General features: G+C 36.0%; 2 protein-coding genes across 8 annotated transcripts in view; one reads left to right on the top strand and one right to left on the bottom strand.

Moving 5' to 3' along the window:
• Nucleotides 1–10,461, bottom strand: part of RBM27 (RNA binding motif protein 27) — a 41,046-nt gene extending 30,585 nt beyond the window's left edge. For 2 of the 5 annotated variants that reach the window (XM_087924491.1, XM_087924493.1), the window contains exons 1-4: nucleotides 10,164–10,441; nucleotides 7,942–8,189; nucleotides 4,631–4,749; nucleotides 2,345–2,472 (exon numbers count right to left, since the gene is read on the bottom strand). In XM_087924491.1, the coding sequence (XP_087780617.1) occupies nucleotides 2,345–2,347 (3 nt within the window). In that variant the 5' untranslated portion in view covers nucleotides 2,348–2,472; nucleotides 4,631–4,749; nucleotides 7,942–8,189; nucleotides 10,164–10,441. Of the gene's footprint in view, nucleotides 1–2,344; nucleotides 2,473–3,077; nucleotides 3,219–4,630; nucleotides 4,750–7,941; nucleotides 8,190–10,163 lie in introns of all 5 variants that reach the window. The other 3 variants (XM_087924492.1, XM_087924490.1, XM_026696407.2) reach the window with 3 other exon arrangements.
• Nucleotides 10,462–13,233: 2,772 nt separating this feature from the next.
• The window catches only part of LARS1 (leucyl-tRNA synthetase 1), a 48,116-nt gene continuing 42,786 nt past the window's right edge, over nucleotides 13,234–18,563 (top strand). The window contains exons 1-3 of one of the 3 annotated variants that reach the window (XM_026696404.2): nucleotides 13,234–13,307; nucleotides 15,780–15,898; nucleotides 18,252–18,339. In XM_026696404.2, coding sequence (XP_026552189.1) covers nucleotides 13,302–13,307; nucleotides 15,780–15,898; nucleotides 18,252–18,339 — 213 coding nt within the window. In that variant the 5' untranslated portion in view covers nucleotides 13,234–13,301. Of the gene's footprint in view, nucleotides 13,319–13,970; nucleotides 14,070–15,779; nucleotides 15,899–18,251; nucleotides 18,340–18,563 lie in introns of those variants that run through there. The other 2 variants (XM_087924489.1, XM_087924488.1) reach the window with 2 other exon arrangements.

Raw genomic sequence — 18,563 nt, 5'->3', positions numbered from 1 at the left:
AGATAGGGTCTTGATTCAGCCAAATCATGGCCATGTTATGGGTTTTATCCAAGAAAAATTTAAAGATGTGAGAAGGTGGGTGGTATCCCATGTCTCACTTTCCTTCTTTATGCTATAATGCCAGCCTGCCTGTCTTACATTCCCTATTGTTAAATTTAAATTCAAACATGGCATACCTAATTGGTTTATCCAGTCATGTTTCTTTGACTTTCGTAGTTTCTTCCTTCATCTTAGTTGTTCTTTTATTCAACTAGCCCACTGCTTTCCTTGACTAGTCAATACCTTCCCCATCTTTCTATCCCCTTTTTTTCCTAGTGCTGGAAGCACCAGTACTATTGGTTTTATTTTATTTTATTTTTGTGTGGTTTTCACATTGGAATATAGGTATTTAAGCTCCATCAATGCTCAGACACACATGTTTTCATCCAATATCAATCAGCCAATATTGTCTGTTTCATGCATAGGATAGTCCTTGCAAGAAACCTTTTATGCATCCTTGATAAATATCTGGACTCAAAGAGCCAAATTAAAATGAAAGCAAATGGTTGAATATCTTCAGTGAAAGAAACATTCCATTATAAAAAATAAGATATAAAGTGCGTCAATACATCATCATAGTAGCTCCTTATAGAATTCTTCAAACATGTTCCCTTTTACTACAGAGATTTCCTGAATTTTCCCCCAAAGGAATTAGAAAACAATTCAAAAAACAGTTCAGCAAAAAATAATAATCAACAAACTTTTTTATGAATTCAATCCTGAATGGTTGATTCAGCCTTTGAAGTGGTATATAAATTTAAGTGCTACTGCTTTCAGGAAACATAGTACATGCCTAGCTAAGTACAGAATAAGTATCACAATTCTAGCATCCTTTATTATATATATAAAAAACAAGTCTTCCCAATTCAGATTGGTGTTCCATAAGTTCTTGTTGTTTGTCTCCCTTACATAATTTGTGCAGAAGGCTACCTATCCATGTTCTAACAATAGAAAGGGTAATATAGTGCAGAATACAATTCGGCAGCTTCCAGCAGAAATTTTTGAAACTTATTTCACGTGCAATTCTTTTCAGCATTATCAAAATTAGTTTCATTCACCTAGAATTATATTTATAGGTAATAATAGTATTAGCATTAGAAGTAACAAAATCCCTGTTAATTGTAAATTATATAACTTAAAACCAGGTATATATGAATAGAAGCATAGGTCTTCCAATTGTAGTGTAACTTTCTTATAATTAAGCCATAGGTAAGGAGTAGCATACTAGGGCTTATGCGCCCATGCCCACCACTTCCATAGCCTGGTTCCCAACAGCTCAAGACCCGAAGGTGGGTCATGGCCTGGGGTTTTGGGACCCCTGATATATACTGTGTTTCCCCGAAAATTACACCATCTTATATTTTTTTTGCCACCAAAAAAAGGCACCAGGTCTTATTTTCGGGGGGGGGGGGGGGAGAGGAATGTGACTGACTCACCTCACTTTGTGCGTCGCCCCCGGCCTTCTTTTCGCTGGCAGAGGCCTTCAGGAACTTCTTTGGCTTCAGATAGTTGTAGCCAGGCCTTGCACACCTCGGCCCATTTCTTCTGTAGGCAGCAAGGTTTTCCTGAAGGCCTTTGTAGCTGATAACAGCTCCGGATCAATCTGGAGCTATTATCGGCTACAGAGGCCTGGCTGCAACTATCTGAAGGTAAGTAGTAGGGCAGGTCCACCCCCATCCCCAGCCTAGCTTAACTTTTACCTGCGCGCCCTTGAGTGAATGAGGTCTTAATTAGGGCTTATTTGGGGGGGGGGTGTTAGGGCTTATATTGGGTATATGTGTAAAAAATCAAGCTAGGACTTAGGTCACATTTTCGGGGAAACACAGTAATAATTCAGGTGTCCTTCAAAACTAAATGAAAAACTATATTCCGTGTTTCCCCGACATTAAGACTGGCTCTTATATTAATTTTTGCTCCAAAAGATGCATTAGGACTTATTTTCCAGTTCTGTGTTATTTTGGGGGAAATATATAAATGCGTCCATCTGGCTGACAAGCTTAACTGGGGCTTATTTTTGGGGTAGGGCTTATATTACAAGCATCCTGAAAAATCATGCCAGGGATTATTTTCTGGTTGGGTCTTATTTTAGGGGAAATGGGTATCAAGTAAAACTAGAATAAGGCAATACTTTCTTACTTACCTGGGATTGAATCCAAATACATTTTACTGGGTCTTTCTCAGTGATTTGCTTTGACTTACGCACAACTACCTTAGAGTATGTTCAATGAACATTTTTGGGGTTAATTCTGAATAGATTTCCACAGGACTCCTCTAAGTATGAAGGAAATTATATTGAAAAACTTACCATTGCCTCCTCTTTGATTTCTTCTTTTCCTTGATTAGTCTTCAGATCTGGTTTTACTGGTTCATTAGGAACTAGGTAATCCTTAGTATATAGGCTTTCAAATAATTTGTCAACAAAACCCGATGTTTCTGTGAGAGACAAGCAAGAAAATTAATCACGTTTTAATGAATCTAACTTTCTAGTTTTGCATTAAACTTGCCTCCCTCCCCCCAATCAATTCAACCCCTGTAAATGAAAGAACCTTAAACTTGGTTTTCCAGTAACAGAAGCATCACTACCGTACCACACTGTTTCAAACATAAATTGTGATGTAACTGAGACCTGTTATTTGAATTTGAAACATTAAATACTGCATGCTTGCCCTGCCCTCAATTATGCCTAAAATGGTTGTTCAGATGTCAGGGTCATATTCTTAAAACAATATTAAGAATCCACTGGGAGATCATTCTGTCTGCTGAAAATGATGGTATAAATTTAATTTTTAAACCAGTATAATTTATTCAAGGCACTAACTTTATAGCCTATTGAGAAAAAAATATAATGGCTGACATTGTGAAATTTTAGTTTTTTTCCACTATCGACTTCAGCTGTGGCTTTTAGGATGCTGACAAAGGTTTCCCTGCATTTGGGCAAGCTTGGATAAAATCAAATGCCACCAATTTTATTTTAAGTAAAAGCATATGTAACATCATATAGTTTCATTATAAATTCCCAAATTATTCTGGACGATTACCTTTTTTGGAGGAAATAAGTCTTAACAATCATACTGGCCTTCCTGTATAGCATTGGGTAAGGTGGTTTTCAGTTTGGACCAAAGTTGGGAAGTGGAGATGCAGTGGCTTGCTTCTTTCTACCTTGCTCATCCATGTTAGAGCTGCAGATAGGAAGTAGATGCACACTGACATATTATGTCCTAGCAGGTTCTCCAAACTTAGACAACTAGGCCTACTGCATGCTGGAGTTAAGATGGGCCTTGGCCTGATGAGGAACTATTGTTATAAGAAGCAAAAGATTGCTGCATCTGAACAAAACCAATATTTTTGAGTGAAATTATAGCATATTGTTTAATGTTCTAATCTGCCAAAATGACATTGAAATGTTTTTGCCATTGCCATCTTTTGAGTTATTTTTATTTTTGAGGGTTCCTAGTAGTCTCCCTTCTAAGTAATAATAATTTTGATTAGCCTTTTAAGACTAGCAAAGCCTGAGTACATGCTATACTCAGCTGGGGCAAATTTCCCTATGTTTAGCACCAACATTTTGTGGAATGAAGACATTTATATTAATTATCTGTCATTAGGTGGTGTTGACTGTTAGCAATCACATATATTTTCTTCACGATGATCTGTTTTTAATTTTGCCCTTCAGGTCTTCCAACTGAGGGCCCATCACACTGTGACTGATTGCATCCATCTTACTGTTGGTTGTCCTCTTCTCTTGCTTTTCATCTTTCTCACCTTTAGAACTTCTCCAGAGAGCTAGGTTTTGCCTAATGTACCCTCAAACAGGATAATTTGTTATTGGTCATTTCTGCCTTGAATGAGAACTCTGGGTTAATTTGTTTGATGTTCCATTTGTTTGTTTTCCAACAACAAAGTTTGAAAGTGTTAATACGACACTTTCCTTTACTTGCTCCTTTACATGTGATGGTTGATCCTAAAAAAATAGAATATATCCACTACCTTGATATCTCCATAATCAATTTTAATGCTGGTTGTTGCATCTGTTGTCATTAGTTTTGTCTTCTTTATAATTAATTTTAGTCCCATTTTTCACTGTGCTCCTTAACTTTATTACTAGAGCTTGCAGATCCTTTGCATTTTTAGATATCAGAGTAGCGTCATCAGCACAGTGCAGGTTACTGATGTTTCTTCCTCAAATTTCAAAGCATAGTAATCTTCCAATCCTACTCCCTTAAGTATATCCATCATTTAGCTAAATAAATAAGGAGAGAATATACAGCTTTGTCTCGCTCAAAGAGCCAGTCTGTAGGTTCCTGATCTGTAAATAGGTTTCCCATGAGGACCGGATGTTCTGGGGCAGGAATTTATATATTTGCCCTTAGTGTGTTTTAAATCTGCACAATAAGTGAAGGTCTTTGGGTAAATTATATATTTTAAAATTATATTTTAAAAGAAAAGCAACAATGTAGTAATATTTAAAAGTTATTATAAAATATGTAAGTCATTATGACTATTATTTATAACTCAGTTATAATGAAAAAATCCACACACACATACAAGTATATGTATATTCATAATATGTAATTAATATACATAACTGTACCTTTTTGCAGAAATACATCTAGCTGATCAGCACAGAAAGCCTTCAGTTCTTTTTCTGGCTTGTCTTTTTTGACCAGTGCAACAACATAGTTAGCCAAGGCTGATGGATCAGCATCACATCTGAGGAAAAATACTTTTATTAGCATATAACTTTTAGTGTGAGAAGTCTAACACAAGATGGTATGTTGCAATAAACTTCTCTGAAAATGCAGTATCTTATTCACACAGACAAGTCTGGTACAACTTCTAGATGGGTGACTAGTATACAAATAGAAAATTTAATGTACAAACTTAGAAGAGCTAAGCAAAACATTTCACCTAGGAATCAATGCTCCGTACTAATGCCAAATTCAATGTTATTAACAATAAAATACTAATATTAAAAATAAACTAACATTTCATTCAGACTAGAACATAAGATTCAGCTCATATATCACACTTCTTCACACTATAGAATTATTTAGTGTTACCAGATCATAGCAAAAGCCACAACATGACTGAAGGTTTACGTCCATAAAAATGCCTTTAAAAATGTTAAATGAACTAGTCTGTACTTTTTCCATATTATCAGCTCCATATGAAGTCTCCTCCATTAATACAACCTTAGCATTTTTATGCATATTATTTTACTACTGTTATTTCCTCATGGTTCCAGTTTTAGAAGATACTATTTTGCTGGGGAAAAATGCTTTTACTTTTTTGCCTGCCTGATCCTTGATTGGTCTCATTAGTATTTTCTCAGATGATCTCTGATTATTTTTTTCAGAGGTGCATTTTTTTCTTTCCTCAAGTTTTTGTTCAGATTCTTTTCCTGTCTCTGCTCCTCCCCATTTCAGTCAGTCATCTGGGGACTTCCTGTCATTTTCTTTCCTCTCCCTTACATAGTTTTTCTGCTTGTCATGTCAGATGTGTGAAGTTGTCATCCCACCCAAACTAATACCTTTCCTTCCTGAGTGCAGTACTACATTCAAGAGTAATTGGGTATTAATTGAACTATTATGGTGTTGAAGCCATGTACCACCATTAACTTTATTATTATAGATATTATATCCAGGGCTCAGGAGGAAACAGATACAAACTCTATAAACAGTAAAATCATCTGAATCATTTGCCCAAGCTGAGTACCTTATAAAAATATCACTCTTAAAATGTCCTAATAATTATCATTTCCATCAGGCAATTGAAAATATTTCATGTCCTGAAATTCTTTTAAAGTAAATCATAAACACAACTTTCTTAATATAGAAATCTTTAGGTTATAATAAAAATATGCTCCCAAGAATAATCTATTTTGGAAATATATTTTTATTGTAACCGAAATATAGGTTGGGAGTATATCCAACAATCCAGTGATCTGATTTTTAAAATACTAACATATAAGTTATGACATTGGAAGTATTAATCATATATTAGTTACAACAGTGTTATAAATTATAGTGGGAAAACTAAAGAAAGCGATAAGGAGAAAAAGACAAGATCTCTTGCACACAAATACTTAGAATAAAATATTTGACATAAAAGCCCTATTGTGCATATTTGGCTCCAAAAGAGTGCTGAATACCACTTCAATGGCATGCAAGAAGCAAGTTAGTCACAGGTAAAGTATCAGAAGCAAATGTAGTCACAGGTAGAGTTGCATGGAATAGATCTTAAGGCCAGTATTCAGGAAGTAGACCCATTGCAAACTTCAAAATCCCTAGGTACAGTAATATTTTGGCTTAAAGCAACCGTAAATTTATAAGATATGAAATATACGAATCTTTTTATACATTTTTTTTGGTATATTCATGTATAATGTTGACTTTGAAATGAAGATTTAAAATATGTACATTGTGTGTTGATAGATCCTTGTTTAGATACACAATCAATGTTTTGTTTATGCTTTTTATGCTGCTGAAACTAATGAATGAAATAATGTAAACTCAATTCTTCTCAACGTTAACTTAATAGTACAACCTCAAGTTGATTATTGAAAATGGCTTGTCTTGAAAGTAATGCACATATTGCATTATATATTAGTCATATTTATACATTATACTAAGCTGTGATATGGTTAGTTTATAGTTCACATATGAATTCAGATATTGTGGGTTATAAACTATGCTTGTTTATTGCATGAGGGAACGAAGCAAGATAGTGAAGAACCACTATGATTTGTCAAGATTTTTCATGATGTGTATCTCTTTGTAGATGTTTCCCCTTGATATATGTTATGGCTCTAGAGTTCTTTGGATATGCTACATAGGCTGAAAAACAGCTTCTATCCCAGGGCAGTAGCTCTTTTGAATTCTGCTGTATAGTGCAGTGTTGGCGGTTTCTGGTTCAATGTGTGAAAGCTGAAGGATGTGTGTTTTTGTTTATTTTCGTGGTCATGGTCATGATGTGCACTGAAGATGGTGTTTGATTTTGTTGTATGAGGTGCAATGACAATAAAGTAAACTAAAAACTAAATGAACTCAGCCAACTGAGATCTATTTGATCTACATAATGTCCTGCAAGATTAAATATAGCCATGTTACAGAAGAAACCTTTGTAGTCACAACTAAGCACATAAAACTCCATATATCTGAGTGTGAAAATCTTCATCTAGATGTCTATTGTTGAATAATAAAACATAGGACTTCAGTTGCTTGGTAATGTATATTAAGTGCACAATTGAACAGAATTTTTTAGGAAATCTTAATTAAAGTGCATATTTCAATAATTCGCTGAATAGAAAATAAATGATAGATGAGAAATTTGAACACTCTTTTGTTTAGTATTCTGTAAATACTTCCTTTGACAGAAATAGCAACTTCCAAATAGTCAGATAAGACTATTCTTGCTTTTAAATATTTTTTCACCAACTCTTCTCTACTGAACTCTTATAGGCAATATTCTTAGGGTTCCTTGCATGTTTGAGATCCCCCAGATTTTTAATATGTAACTGTGGACTGTTCAGGTTATTCTAGAGCATTATTTTTGTATGTTTCAGATCATTGTCTTGTTGAAATAGCCAACCCGTTTTGGCTTCAGTTTCTTCACTGACCGTGGGACATCAGCTTCTATATTCTGATATTAAGTTGAATTCATTCCTCCTTTTACTTGTATAAATGTTTCTTTTACCACTGACTGCCACATAATCCCAAAACATAATAGAGCCATCTTGTGTTAATGGCAGCTAAAGTATTCTTTTCTTCAAATGCTTTACTCTTTTTCTCCAAATGTATGCTGTGTATATGGTTGTGACCACATTGTGAATTTTTATTTCATCAGTCCAAACCCCTTTGTTCCAAAATGTTTTAGAGCTGTTCAAGGGTTTTTTTTGCGTACCTTAGATGATGACTTTTGTGATGAAGTTGGAGAAAAAGTTTCTATTTGTATCTATCCCTTGCAGTACATTCTTGTATAATGTATGTTGTACTGTGGACAACTTCTCCAGTGTTAGCTAAACTTTTCAGCAGGTAATTTGCAGCAATCTGTGAATTGTGTTTTGTAGATATGTCCAGTTCCAGGCAGTTTTGGCAGAGATTTGTCTTGATCTTCATACTAATGTCCCACAGCCAGTGAAGAAAATGAAGCTGAAAAGAAGTTGGATAGTTCAGCAGAACAACAATATGAAAGATACTTCCAAATCAATCATGAAGCTCTTATAGGAGAGAGAAATAAAGGATTTGAAACAGTCTGTACAGTTCCCAAAGTTGAAAATTACTGAAAATCTGTGGAGAGAAAACTCAAGCATGCCTTTCATGCTAACAGACCCAAAGATTGCTAATCTAGAAGATATCTGCAGTGAATAGTCTGGAAAAAAAATCCAAAAGCAACAGAAAAACTTCTGGGTGGTCAGAGGAAATATTTATTTGGAAGTTGATATTTCTGCTGAAATAAATGTTACAAAATGCTGACTAAAAGAGTGTCCAGACATTTTTATTTTCCACATAGATTTTTTTTCAAATCTATAAACAACTGCTTACAAATAGCAAACATGCCCTGAGATTTAGAGCAAGGAGCTGTGCTTAACTGTTAACCATATGCAGGTTGTATTCTCTTCACTTAAGGATTCATTGAAATGTAAATAGCCATGGGTAACTAAACTTTTGCATTCAGCTGTAAGCAAACAATACTAAATTATGAATACTAAAATAGCCTTTCAAATGTGCTTAGAAATTTGGACACGCATTCATAAGCCTATGATTTTATATGATATAAAAATTCAAACTGAGGCTCCCCAGGTTAGTTAGAAATGCCAACTGCTTATGCAACAGAATAATTCAATGTTATTCTACCTCATTTTATTTTTATCTTAGGAAACCAAATCAGCATTCCAGTTTAAGCACTTAATTCATGAGACATCAAAACTACCAGTACTTAAAACAGGCTGTAAAGTTTGGGATAACATAGTTAAGTATTCAAGGCCAAAGAGAAAAGTTAATAATTACAAAAAAATAGGTATTGAGATAATGTAAGTATATTCTCTGGAACTTGTACTCATCATTTTAAATGTGATGTGTGCAGCATAGTATTCTTCATTGTAAAATGTACACTTCAATTTTTTTAAGTGTCACTTTGAAAAAACTAAGTGGTTTATAGTATAAGTAACTATAAATATATATGCGATTATAGTACAACACAGCTATTCAATAAAATATTTTCCTCTGTCAAAACAACTGACACAGTAAACAGAAGATACAAAGTTGTATTCTAAAAATTCCTAATGAATGTCCTGAAAGATATAACCGCTATAAGGTACGAATTTTGTGTTGAAGGAAGTAAAACAAAACTTTCAGGATTCAAAAGTTAAGTGGGTCAGAAATTGTTGTGTGTCACATTGTTATAGACGATGTGCTTGCATAAAAAAATCCAGAAAAGCCTCTTAGTATTATACTAGTTTACCAATAACATCTAACTTGGTTAAAAAACAAATTTCATTATTCTAGCGAGGTGCTCTTTCTTCTAAAATCGCCCCCCCCCCTTTTTTAGTACTCAACTCAAACCCAAATTTACAGAACGGGTTCGAGCGAAGGATGGGCAATGGTTTCATTTCTTCTCCGAATTGTTATAGTATATGATCCACTGCCCTAAATAAACGGTTGTTGTTGGTTGTTTTTTTACTTCCACGCAGCGCCTCTGAACAGGAGGCAAACCCTCTGACAAACCCTCATTCTCCGCAATACTCTCAAACCACGATCGGGACGTTTTGGGAACTAAGTAGGCGAGCAGGACTCAGGCGCTTCATTACCCCCTTCATCCTCACATGTCTCGCTCTCACACACACCCTCCCGGTTCCCAGTTTATTTTGTACCTGTTACTACAATACCTTGCTCGGAATCTAGGCGGAGGGACCCTCCATGCCACTGGCAGGACCCCGCGCCCTTCTTCCCTTGGGTCAAGATCCACGCATCTCTTGCGGGCCCTTTCCCAAGCCAGCCCACCCTTCTTTCCCGGGTTAAGCCCCATAATCTCCGCCTAAAGGTCCCAGGAGTCCCCTCACCCTGCGCTCCCCTGCCCGGGCTCCCGGCCGCCCACCAGTCCCTTGGCGGCTCTCCCGCACTCACATCGGCTCCAACAACTTGGCCAGCCAGGACTTGAGCGCGTCCACGTTCTCTATGATCATGGCGAGGAGGGTCGTGGTGGCGGCGGCGGTGCTGCAGTTACACTTCGGGTAACATTCCGCCTCCCCCCCCCCCCCCGCGTTGACTCCGGTTCCTTCTTCCCTCTCTCGCCCAAGTAGTCACTCGCCAGCAGCAACAGCAGCACCACTAACTCTCGCCCCTCCCCCGCTTCGCCGAGCCTGGGCCTAAGTCAGACCAGGAACTACCTAAACGGAGAAGGCGCAACGCAACGTGCTGGGTATCGGAGAAGGGGCGGGCACCCGGTTTCGCGGCGGAGCCAATCGGACGACGGAGCCTCGGGGAAAGCCGGCCAATCGCGCGACAGCGCCCCCGAGCGAAGGGAACCAATCCGAAAGGTGCTGGAAGTACGGTAGCAAGGGAGGTGAGGTGGAGGGGGTAACACCGGTGGGAGGCCTCAGCAGGCTAGGTCGAGCCAACAAGCATTGAAATCTTTGTGAAGAGAGCTCGTAATTTAGAAGAGGCGCTGCTAAAGCGCGGGTGGTTGGAATACGGGAAACCACGCAGCGTAAAAAGTGTGTTTCCGAGCTTTTGCCGAATACATTCCTACGTACAACGCACGTTAATCGGGCATACATCGAGTCGGAAGTGATCTGCGTCCTATGCACGGCGTCGTGTTAATTCCCTAAGGGCGAATTTTTCCCCACTGTTTTCAGCAAATGCATGGTGATTGATGTTGGCATCAGAGAAAATGTTGTAACGGTTTCGCGAACTATTCTCTTCATGTATATGTGTATAATACAGAGCCAAACTAAATTGTTAAGAGGGTACATTTTAAACAGGGATGTTTTTATTCACTATTAATGTATTACAGTGTGTCAGTAATTTTTTTTATAATTTGTAAATAGTGATATCTATTGCTCGTCTAAGACCATAATAAAGTTATATTCTTTTTTACACAACTCATCATGTACAGTGTTTACCTACACATGGACAGAAAAACCAGTGTGGTATAATGGTTTAAAGTTTTGAAACAGGATGGGGGAAGCAAGTTTAAATCTTCTTTAAGCCATGGATATCCAATGAATTAGGCCAGTCACTCTTACTTAGCCCAATCTACTGAGTTCTAGGGATAAAATGCCGAGAAATACAATATCTGTAAATTCTTTTAGTTAATGGCTATAATGAAGTTAACATCAACAACTGGAAATTGTATACAAAAACACTGCATTTGACCCTTCCTATTTATGCTATTTCTAATATTTATGGATACAGTTTATATGATAAGCCATACTAATTTTTACTACACGGTGCAGGTTTTAGTAATGTTATTTAACAAAATGTTCAAAGCAAAATAAGGCAGAATAATTTTATTTTCATTCATTTATCAAGTGAGCCAAATGGACAGAAATCAGATCTAGTCACTTGATCTTGACTAGATTGAATGGCAACCATTTCGAAATTAGAGTTGGAAAATAAAGTGATGCAGCAAAAATAGTAATATAACACCTAAATTTAATTTTTAGGAGCTCATTTAGCAAGTTATATGTAAAATATTAAAGCATATTTTCAGTAAGAATGTTTATTGTTTCATGAAGCTAAAGAACAAAACTTCAAAAAATTCTTTATTTCTGACATCATTTATTAGTTTCCTTGTGTTTTAAATTTCTCCTATGGATCAAGGAATTTTAAATGAATATATCTATCATCTCTTCTGTAAACTCTTGGAACATATATTAAAATTTCCAGTCATCTCTTGTATCTTAATATTATTTAAAATTGGGTATTTGCTTTCTATAGGCTTGGATATGTCTAAGGTTTATATTCATCATTACAGTTTATTGCAAGATAGTGAATTTATGAATGTACAGTAGCTAAAGAATGTAATTCCAGTAAACAATAAACTAAAGACAGACCTATTGCTTACCTAAGGCATCTTTGGAAGGGATTTTTCACAAAAGGGATTTTCAGTGTTGATACTTGTGATGAATGACAAATGAACCTCTGAACTATTTTAGTTTCCGAAATGCTTATCAATGATAGATGATCTGGGTTTAGAAACTAAAATGGCACTTCCTGTCATATTTTGAATGCTATTGCTGCATTATTACTGCACAAGATAAGTCTAATTTTGTTAGTGCTTTGAATCCCTGTGCATATTGTATATGTTCAGTATAGCAAAAAAAAAGTAGTAGTAGTAGTAAATACTGATTTCAATGGTATTTCCTAATTTTGAATTTTTAACCGCATATAAGTATAAATGTAAAAAAAGCCATCTTCTACTTCCTCAGAGTATGTGCAAGGTTTAGAGGAAAATTATTTTAAATAAAAGAACTCCTTATCTCTTGGAATTCTTTTTCACTTTGAGAAACATTGCAATATGATGACATCAAATTGAACATCAAATGGCACTGAAAAGTTTCTTGGATATATCACAACTTTTTATACTCAGCAAACTTTCAGAAACAAATATCAGTGAGCCTCACATAGGACTAAAGTGCATGCAACTTGTTTTTGCTCCTGCAAAATGCATTCCTTTGGCAGTCCTAAATGATAGTGCTCATATAATCCAACCATCTTGAATATCCAAATTATAATTAGTTATATTTACAATACGGTTGGAAGGCATTTTTTTCAGTAGGAAGAAAAGTAATTAAAAACAATTAAAAGAATGCAATCAACATTGATTACATTTGCAACAGCTTCTGAAAAAGTATACAAGTTATTTCACCTTTATTCCTCCCGCTTCGCTTATGACATCAAATACATTAACACGGTATCAGAAAGACTAAAATTTAAGATTTGGATACTCCTATTGGTGAGCATCGATAGGTTTCATCCTCTCGGTGCATTATGGGAAACGTAGTAATTCCAGGACCTCGCGGTTTGTGGGAGGGGGATCCCACGCGGCAAGCGCTGTTAAGTAACGCTTGGTTTGTAGCGAATTGTAGTTCAGCCGGTGGGTACGGTGCGCTGTGTTAGCTCTGCGCAAACTCAACATCCCAAAAGTCTTTGCGAAGGAGCCGGCTCCATCTTTATTTTAAATGCATTGTGGGAGAACCGGCGGCGTGGAGTAGGGGCGTAAGCTGCAGGTGGAAACGTCTCTCAGACTCTGGAGGAGCGATGACGGTGAATATCGGGTGACAGCATTGCCTGGATTGAATTTAGGGGGCTAGTTAGCAATTGGGCCATGAGTATGGATAGGAGGAGGATTTGTCAACGGAAAAAGCAGAAAAGGGGCGAATGGGCCTCTCTCTTTTCTTTTTATGCTATCATTTATCGAGATATACCCAGAGCTGGGACCCATCCCTTCACTTAGAAAGGGGCTGGTGGAATATTCCGGGTTAAATGTGGTTTATAAACTAATACTAAATAAGCAGAGTTGCAGGGCTATTTATCACGGGGAGAATAAAGTGGTTTTTCATGAGAATTATCCGAAATCCCTGCATTCTTCACAAGGCATCTGGTTGACCTAATGGAGCATTCTAGTTCCCTCCTTGTATTTCAATTCCCATATTCCTCAGCGAACATGCTGACTGGGGATTAAGGGAATTGCGTGCCTTTATGACGTTTAGATTATCCTGTGCTGGAGGCATATTGAAAACAAGGATAACAGAATACATGGAAATTTCGTTTCAAATATTTCTTGTTGCTTTTATCCTACTATACCAGATTATTTGCCCTGTTGTTATTTTGCTTGGGTTTGTTTGGATTAACTGGATGACTTTCTGGTTAATATCTCATTTGTAGACTTTAACAAAAGAAAGGTCTTTTGCACAAATATTTAGGAAACCATGTCCAATTTACAGTCAAGTGAGGACAAGACCCCTTTTTTGTGGTGGGGAAGAGTTCGGGGTTTTTTTAGGTCTATCTTTTATGAAACTATTACAGGTATTAGATTTCTCTTTTTTAAAAAAAAGTTAGAAAAGTTATGGTGACTTTTTAAGAGTATGGATTATGCTGTTAGCACAAACCAGTAAGATGTTCTACATATAATAAATATAGTAAATTTCACCCAAATTTCAGAGTGAAGCATTGATCACTTTAGCCTAAGTACAATTAACTGATTAATGAAAAAATAGTTTCTGAGATCGCTGTTTTGATTGTTTTTGTTCCTACTTGAGTTCATTACCTGCTTTGTGGGTTGGTTAGCTGTTTTGCTTTGATTGTAAGCTGCTGTTTAACCAAAAGGGAGAAGTGAAATATGATTTGATAAGTTCACAGTGCATTTTAGGTGATATTGGAGTTGTCATGTAAATTTCCAACTGATGTGCTGATTGTAAACGTAATACTTTTTTGACTTTGCCCTTTGGTTCAGTAAATAGCAATATGACAAGTGGAGCTTGGGGCTTTTTTGCTTCATTAATTAAGAACAACTGCCAGATTCATATTCAGCTTGCACAACATCCCAGGCTGTTATTTACTAATGATACAGAAAGGAACAGGGTATCAATAAAATTAAGCAGTTTGTCTCAAACTGTGAAACACAATTTCCATTTTTAAAAGGACTTTACTTTTAGTGTAATACAAGTTGTCCTCACTTAGTGAGTGCTCATTCAGCAACCATTCAAAGTTACAGTGGTATTTAAAAATACCCTTACAGTTGGTCCTCAAAGTTGTGGCCATTACAGCATCCCTGCAGTCATGTGATTGCAATTTGGTTGCTTGGCATCTAGTGCACATTTATGACATTTGCAGCACCCTGCTGTCATTTGATTGCAGTTTGCAATCTTCACAGCTGATTTCCAACAAGCAGAGTTAGTGGGAAAGCTGGCAGGAAATCTCAAGTCACAGTTATATGATACGGTGTTTAATGACCTTGGGCATGGGTGTCAAACTTGCAGCGTCATGTTGCCATCTCGTGATGTTTTGTGATGTTTTCCCCATTTGCGGAACTTTGGTGGGCGTGGCCTGCATCTGATGCATCCACCAGTTCGACAACCCTGACCATGGATGATTCACTTAATGACTGCAGCAGGAACTGATGTCATAATTGACATCATAATTGTCACTTGCTGTTTTAAGTTTATGTCTGTATCACTTAAAACAAGAATTGCCATTTCCAATTGTGGTTGGTAAGTGAGGACTAGCTGCTATCAAACATCTGCCAAATAGAAAAATAGCAGCACAACTTACAATAGAGTAAATGTGAAAATATGAACAATTTCCATATTTTCACTTCTTTCAATAATTGAGACTTGCATTATCCATCAATGTTAAGGTATAAATTCCCAACTAATATATACCAATGGTAGCATATTTTTAAAATGTGCCAAGAACTAAAATGAATTACTGAACTGGCACAACTTGACCTTTTGCAGGCTTAAATTTCTTAATAAAATAAGTACTTACCTGAACTCAAATGAAAAGGAGGGCAGTAATTTTATTTTATTTATAATATTTCTAAGTTCATAATATTTTTTGAAATTTTTAAAAGAGATAATACCTACCTGGATAATATTGTAGAGTTAATATTCAGGTTATAATGTTTGTGTGCAAATTCAAAGTTCTGGCACAATAATGGTACATTGTACTATTTATACTAACAAATTGTTTTATTTAAGCTAACCACACTAATTAGGGTTTACTTGTTCTTTTAAGGAACGAAAAGGTACAGCTAAAGTCGACTTCTTGAAAAAAATAGAAGAGGAAATCCAACAGAAATGGCACAATGAAAAAGCATTTGAAGTTAATGCAGAAGATGTGGCAAGTAACAAAAGGTGAGAATATTCATTTCACGTGTAGCTGAGAATTTCAATATTTGAGTATGTAAATTTTAAATCTAATGGAATTAAAAAAACACTATTAACTTTAATTTAATAGCAGAAAATTACTATTAACAGCATATAATACTATTTTTTTGAGCTTATGGGTAGTATAATGAGTCACACAGAATTTGTCTCTAATAAAATGTTTTCCAGATACAATATGGGAACTACTATAGAAATTTTCCTGCCTAAAGAGTGAATACAATATAACACTTTTCTTAAAGGTGTTCCTTCAGAAAGCTGAAGTCCATTAAGCCCAGATTAGGACTTAGGAAATGTGAAAATGACATTCTGTATACAACTAAAATATGTGTATCATTGGAAACATAAATCCAGAATTGGCTAATTTCTGTCATTTTGTTTAATGAAAACTGAAATACAGGTAGTCCTGAACTTACAACTATTCGCTTAGTAACCATTTGAAGTTACAACAGCACTGAAACAACTGATTTTATAATCGTTTTTCACACTTACTACCATCTCAGTGTTCCCATGGTTATGTCATCAAAATTTGGATGCCTGGAAATTAGCTCATAGTGATGTGTCCCGGAATCATGTTTTGGATTTTTGTGACTTTTTGACAAGTAAATTCAATGGGCAAGCCAGATTCACTTTATAACCATATTATTAATTTACAATGATTCACTTAACAACTATAGTAAGAAAAGTCATAAAATGGGGGAAAACTCACTGAACTGCCTCACTTAGGAACAGAAATTTTGAGCACAATTGTGGTCGTAAGTTGAGGACTACTTGTACTGAGAATTTATATTCTGGTGTATAGGTTTCAAGTGTGCATCTAGATTTTTGAAATCCCCAAAATTTATTTTTCTTCACCTCTTTTCTTTAAGAAGAAGAATTTAAAGAAATAGATGACAAATACATAACAACTTGTTAGAATAGTAGTAAGGTTGATAAATCAACAGAGACACACTTTTGTAGATTTTTTTTTTCTGAACAGCTGAATCAAATACACATTCACAAATGTATATTATGACAGAGGATAGATATAATTATCTTAATCCTTGTTTTCATTATGCTGCACATAAAAAGTTAAAAGTAGTGACACCTAAGAGACTTCTTGTGAGTCAGGTCCAAATGTAACTGACGACATGGCCACAGTCATGTAGTTTTCTTAATAAAGGTAGGGAAGTGGTTTGCTACTGCCGCCTCCTCAATTAATTTCTGGTTTGACCTACTCTTCTGGGATTTCTAGTAATTTTTGATCCAGCTGAACAAGGCTAGGTAAGTGCTGCCATCTAGCTGAATGCATTTAAAAGGACTTGGATGGAGAAATCTTGAGTGAAAATTAAAATTAAGCATGCCATTTTCTATGTATTTTTATAATTTGCTTGTAATTACCATTTAATTATTAGTTTGTTTCTATTTGGTTGTAGCAAAACTGAACAGACAAAAGCATGAGTTTATATCTGATTGGAATATTCTAGCAGATTAAAGTTCTTTTTGCATACAACTTGTATGTGTCCAGAGCAGTGGTCGCCAACTGGTGGTCCATGAGAAATTTTTGGTGGTTCGCAGAGAAATGGCACCCCCAGAGCACCCCCCAAAGCAATTAATCCAGGCTGCACAGGAACACAAGGCTGTGCCTCCCACATGGCCCATGGGAATCCTCCCCGCCCACTCATTTCTTACCTTTTGGACCTCAGGGACCACCAAACACATAATTATAAATCCCAGGGACTATTAGCCGGTTCTGTGGGTGTGGCCTAATTTATGGGCATAGCTTGGTGGTCACAGAATCACAGATTCATTCAGAGATCTGTCTTTCTGCAATCTATTGCCTGAGTCTCACATAAAATTTGCTTGCAAGCAAACTCACAAAATTAACTCACAACACACCATGTATGTAAATATTGAACTTTTTTTTTATAAAAAAAGGGCAACTTTTACCCAAAAGCAGGCAGGCAGATAGAGTTGCTCACAGATTCACAGAATCACAGATTCACTTAGAGATCTGTGTTTCTGCCATAGGCTACCTGAGTTCGCACTGAATAATAGTCCTAAGGGAGGTTTGGCTCTGCTTAAAACCCAGGTTTAGTAGCTTAAGTTTTTTAAATAGGCATTATCCAATTAATATTTCTATAACATTTTAATTTTTATACAAGGTCACTTCATTTGTTTCAAATGTGGCACTCAAAAATTCCTATTATTGCATATTGTATTACATATTATATTGCAATGATGAGTCATGTAATATTTATAGGACCATAACCTTAGCTGTGTTTATGCTAAATTTCTGAAAATTAATTGTTTTTTTCAAATTATGTTTTAAATCTTCATTCAGCCACGGGAAATATTTTGCTACTTTTCCTTATCCATATATGAATGGCCGGCTTCACCTAGGACACACATTTTCTTTATCAAAATGTGAGGTAAGAATTTTTATTATTGCTTTTGTGAAGCCATTCCACAGAAAATAGAAATTTGTAAAACCTTCTGTTTTTCATACTAACTCTAAGAATGTATTGTTCCATGTCCAGAACCTCTGAGGAAAATAGAAATTATAATCTTAGAATCACACATCGGTTTACCTAAAGCTGTCCCATTGAATTTAGTGAAAATTATGTTGAATGGGCTTTGTATCATAAATAGCCAT

Source organism: Pseudonaja textilis, chromosome 2 (assembly GCF_049901715.1).
Source record: "Pseudonaja textilis isolate UNSWEBS1 chromosome 2, rPseTex1.2, whole genome shotgun sequence".
In the NCBI taxonomy this organism is placed as follows: Eukaryota; Metazoa; Chordata; class Lepidosauria; order Squamata; family Elapidae; genus Pseudonaja; species Pseudonaja textilis.
Note: the sequence above shows the minus strand (reverse complement) of the source record. Positions and strands in the feature narration are given on the sequence as shown.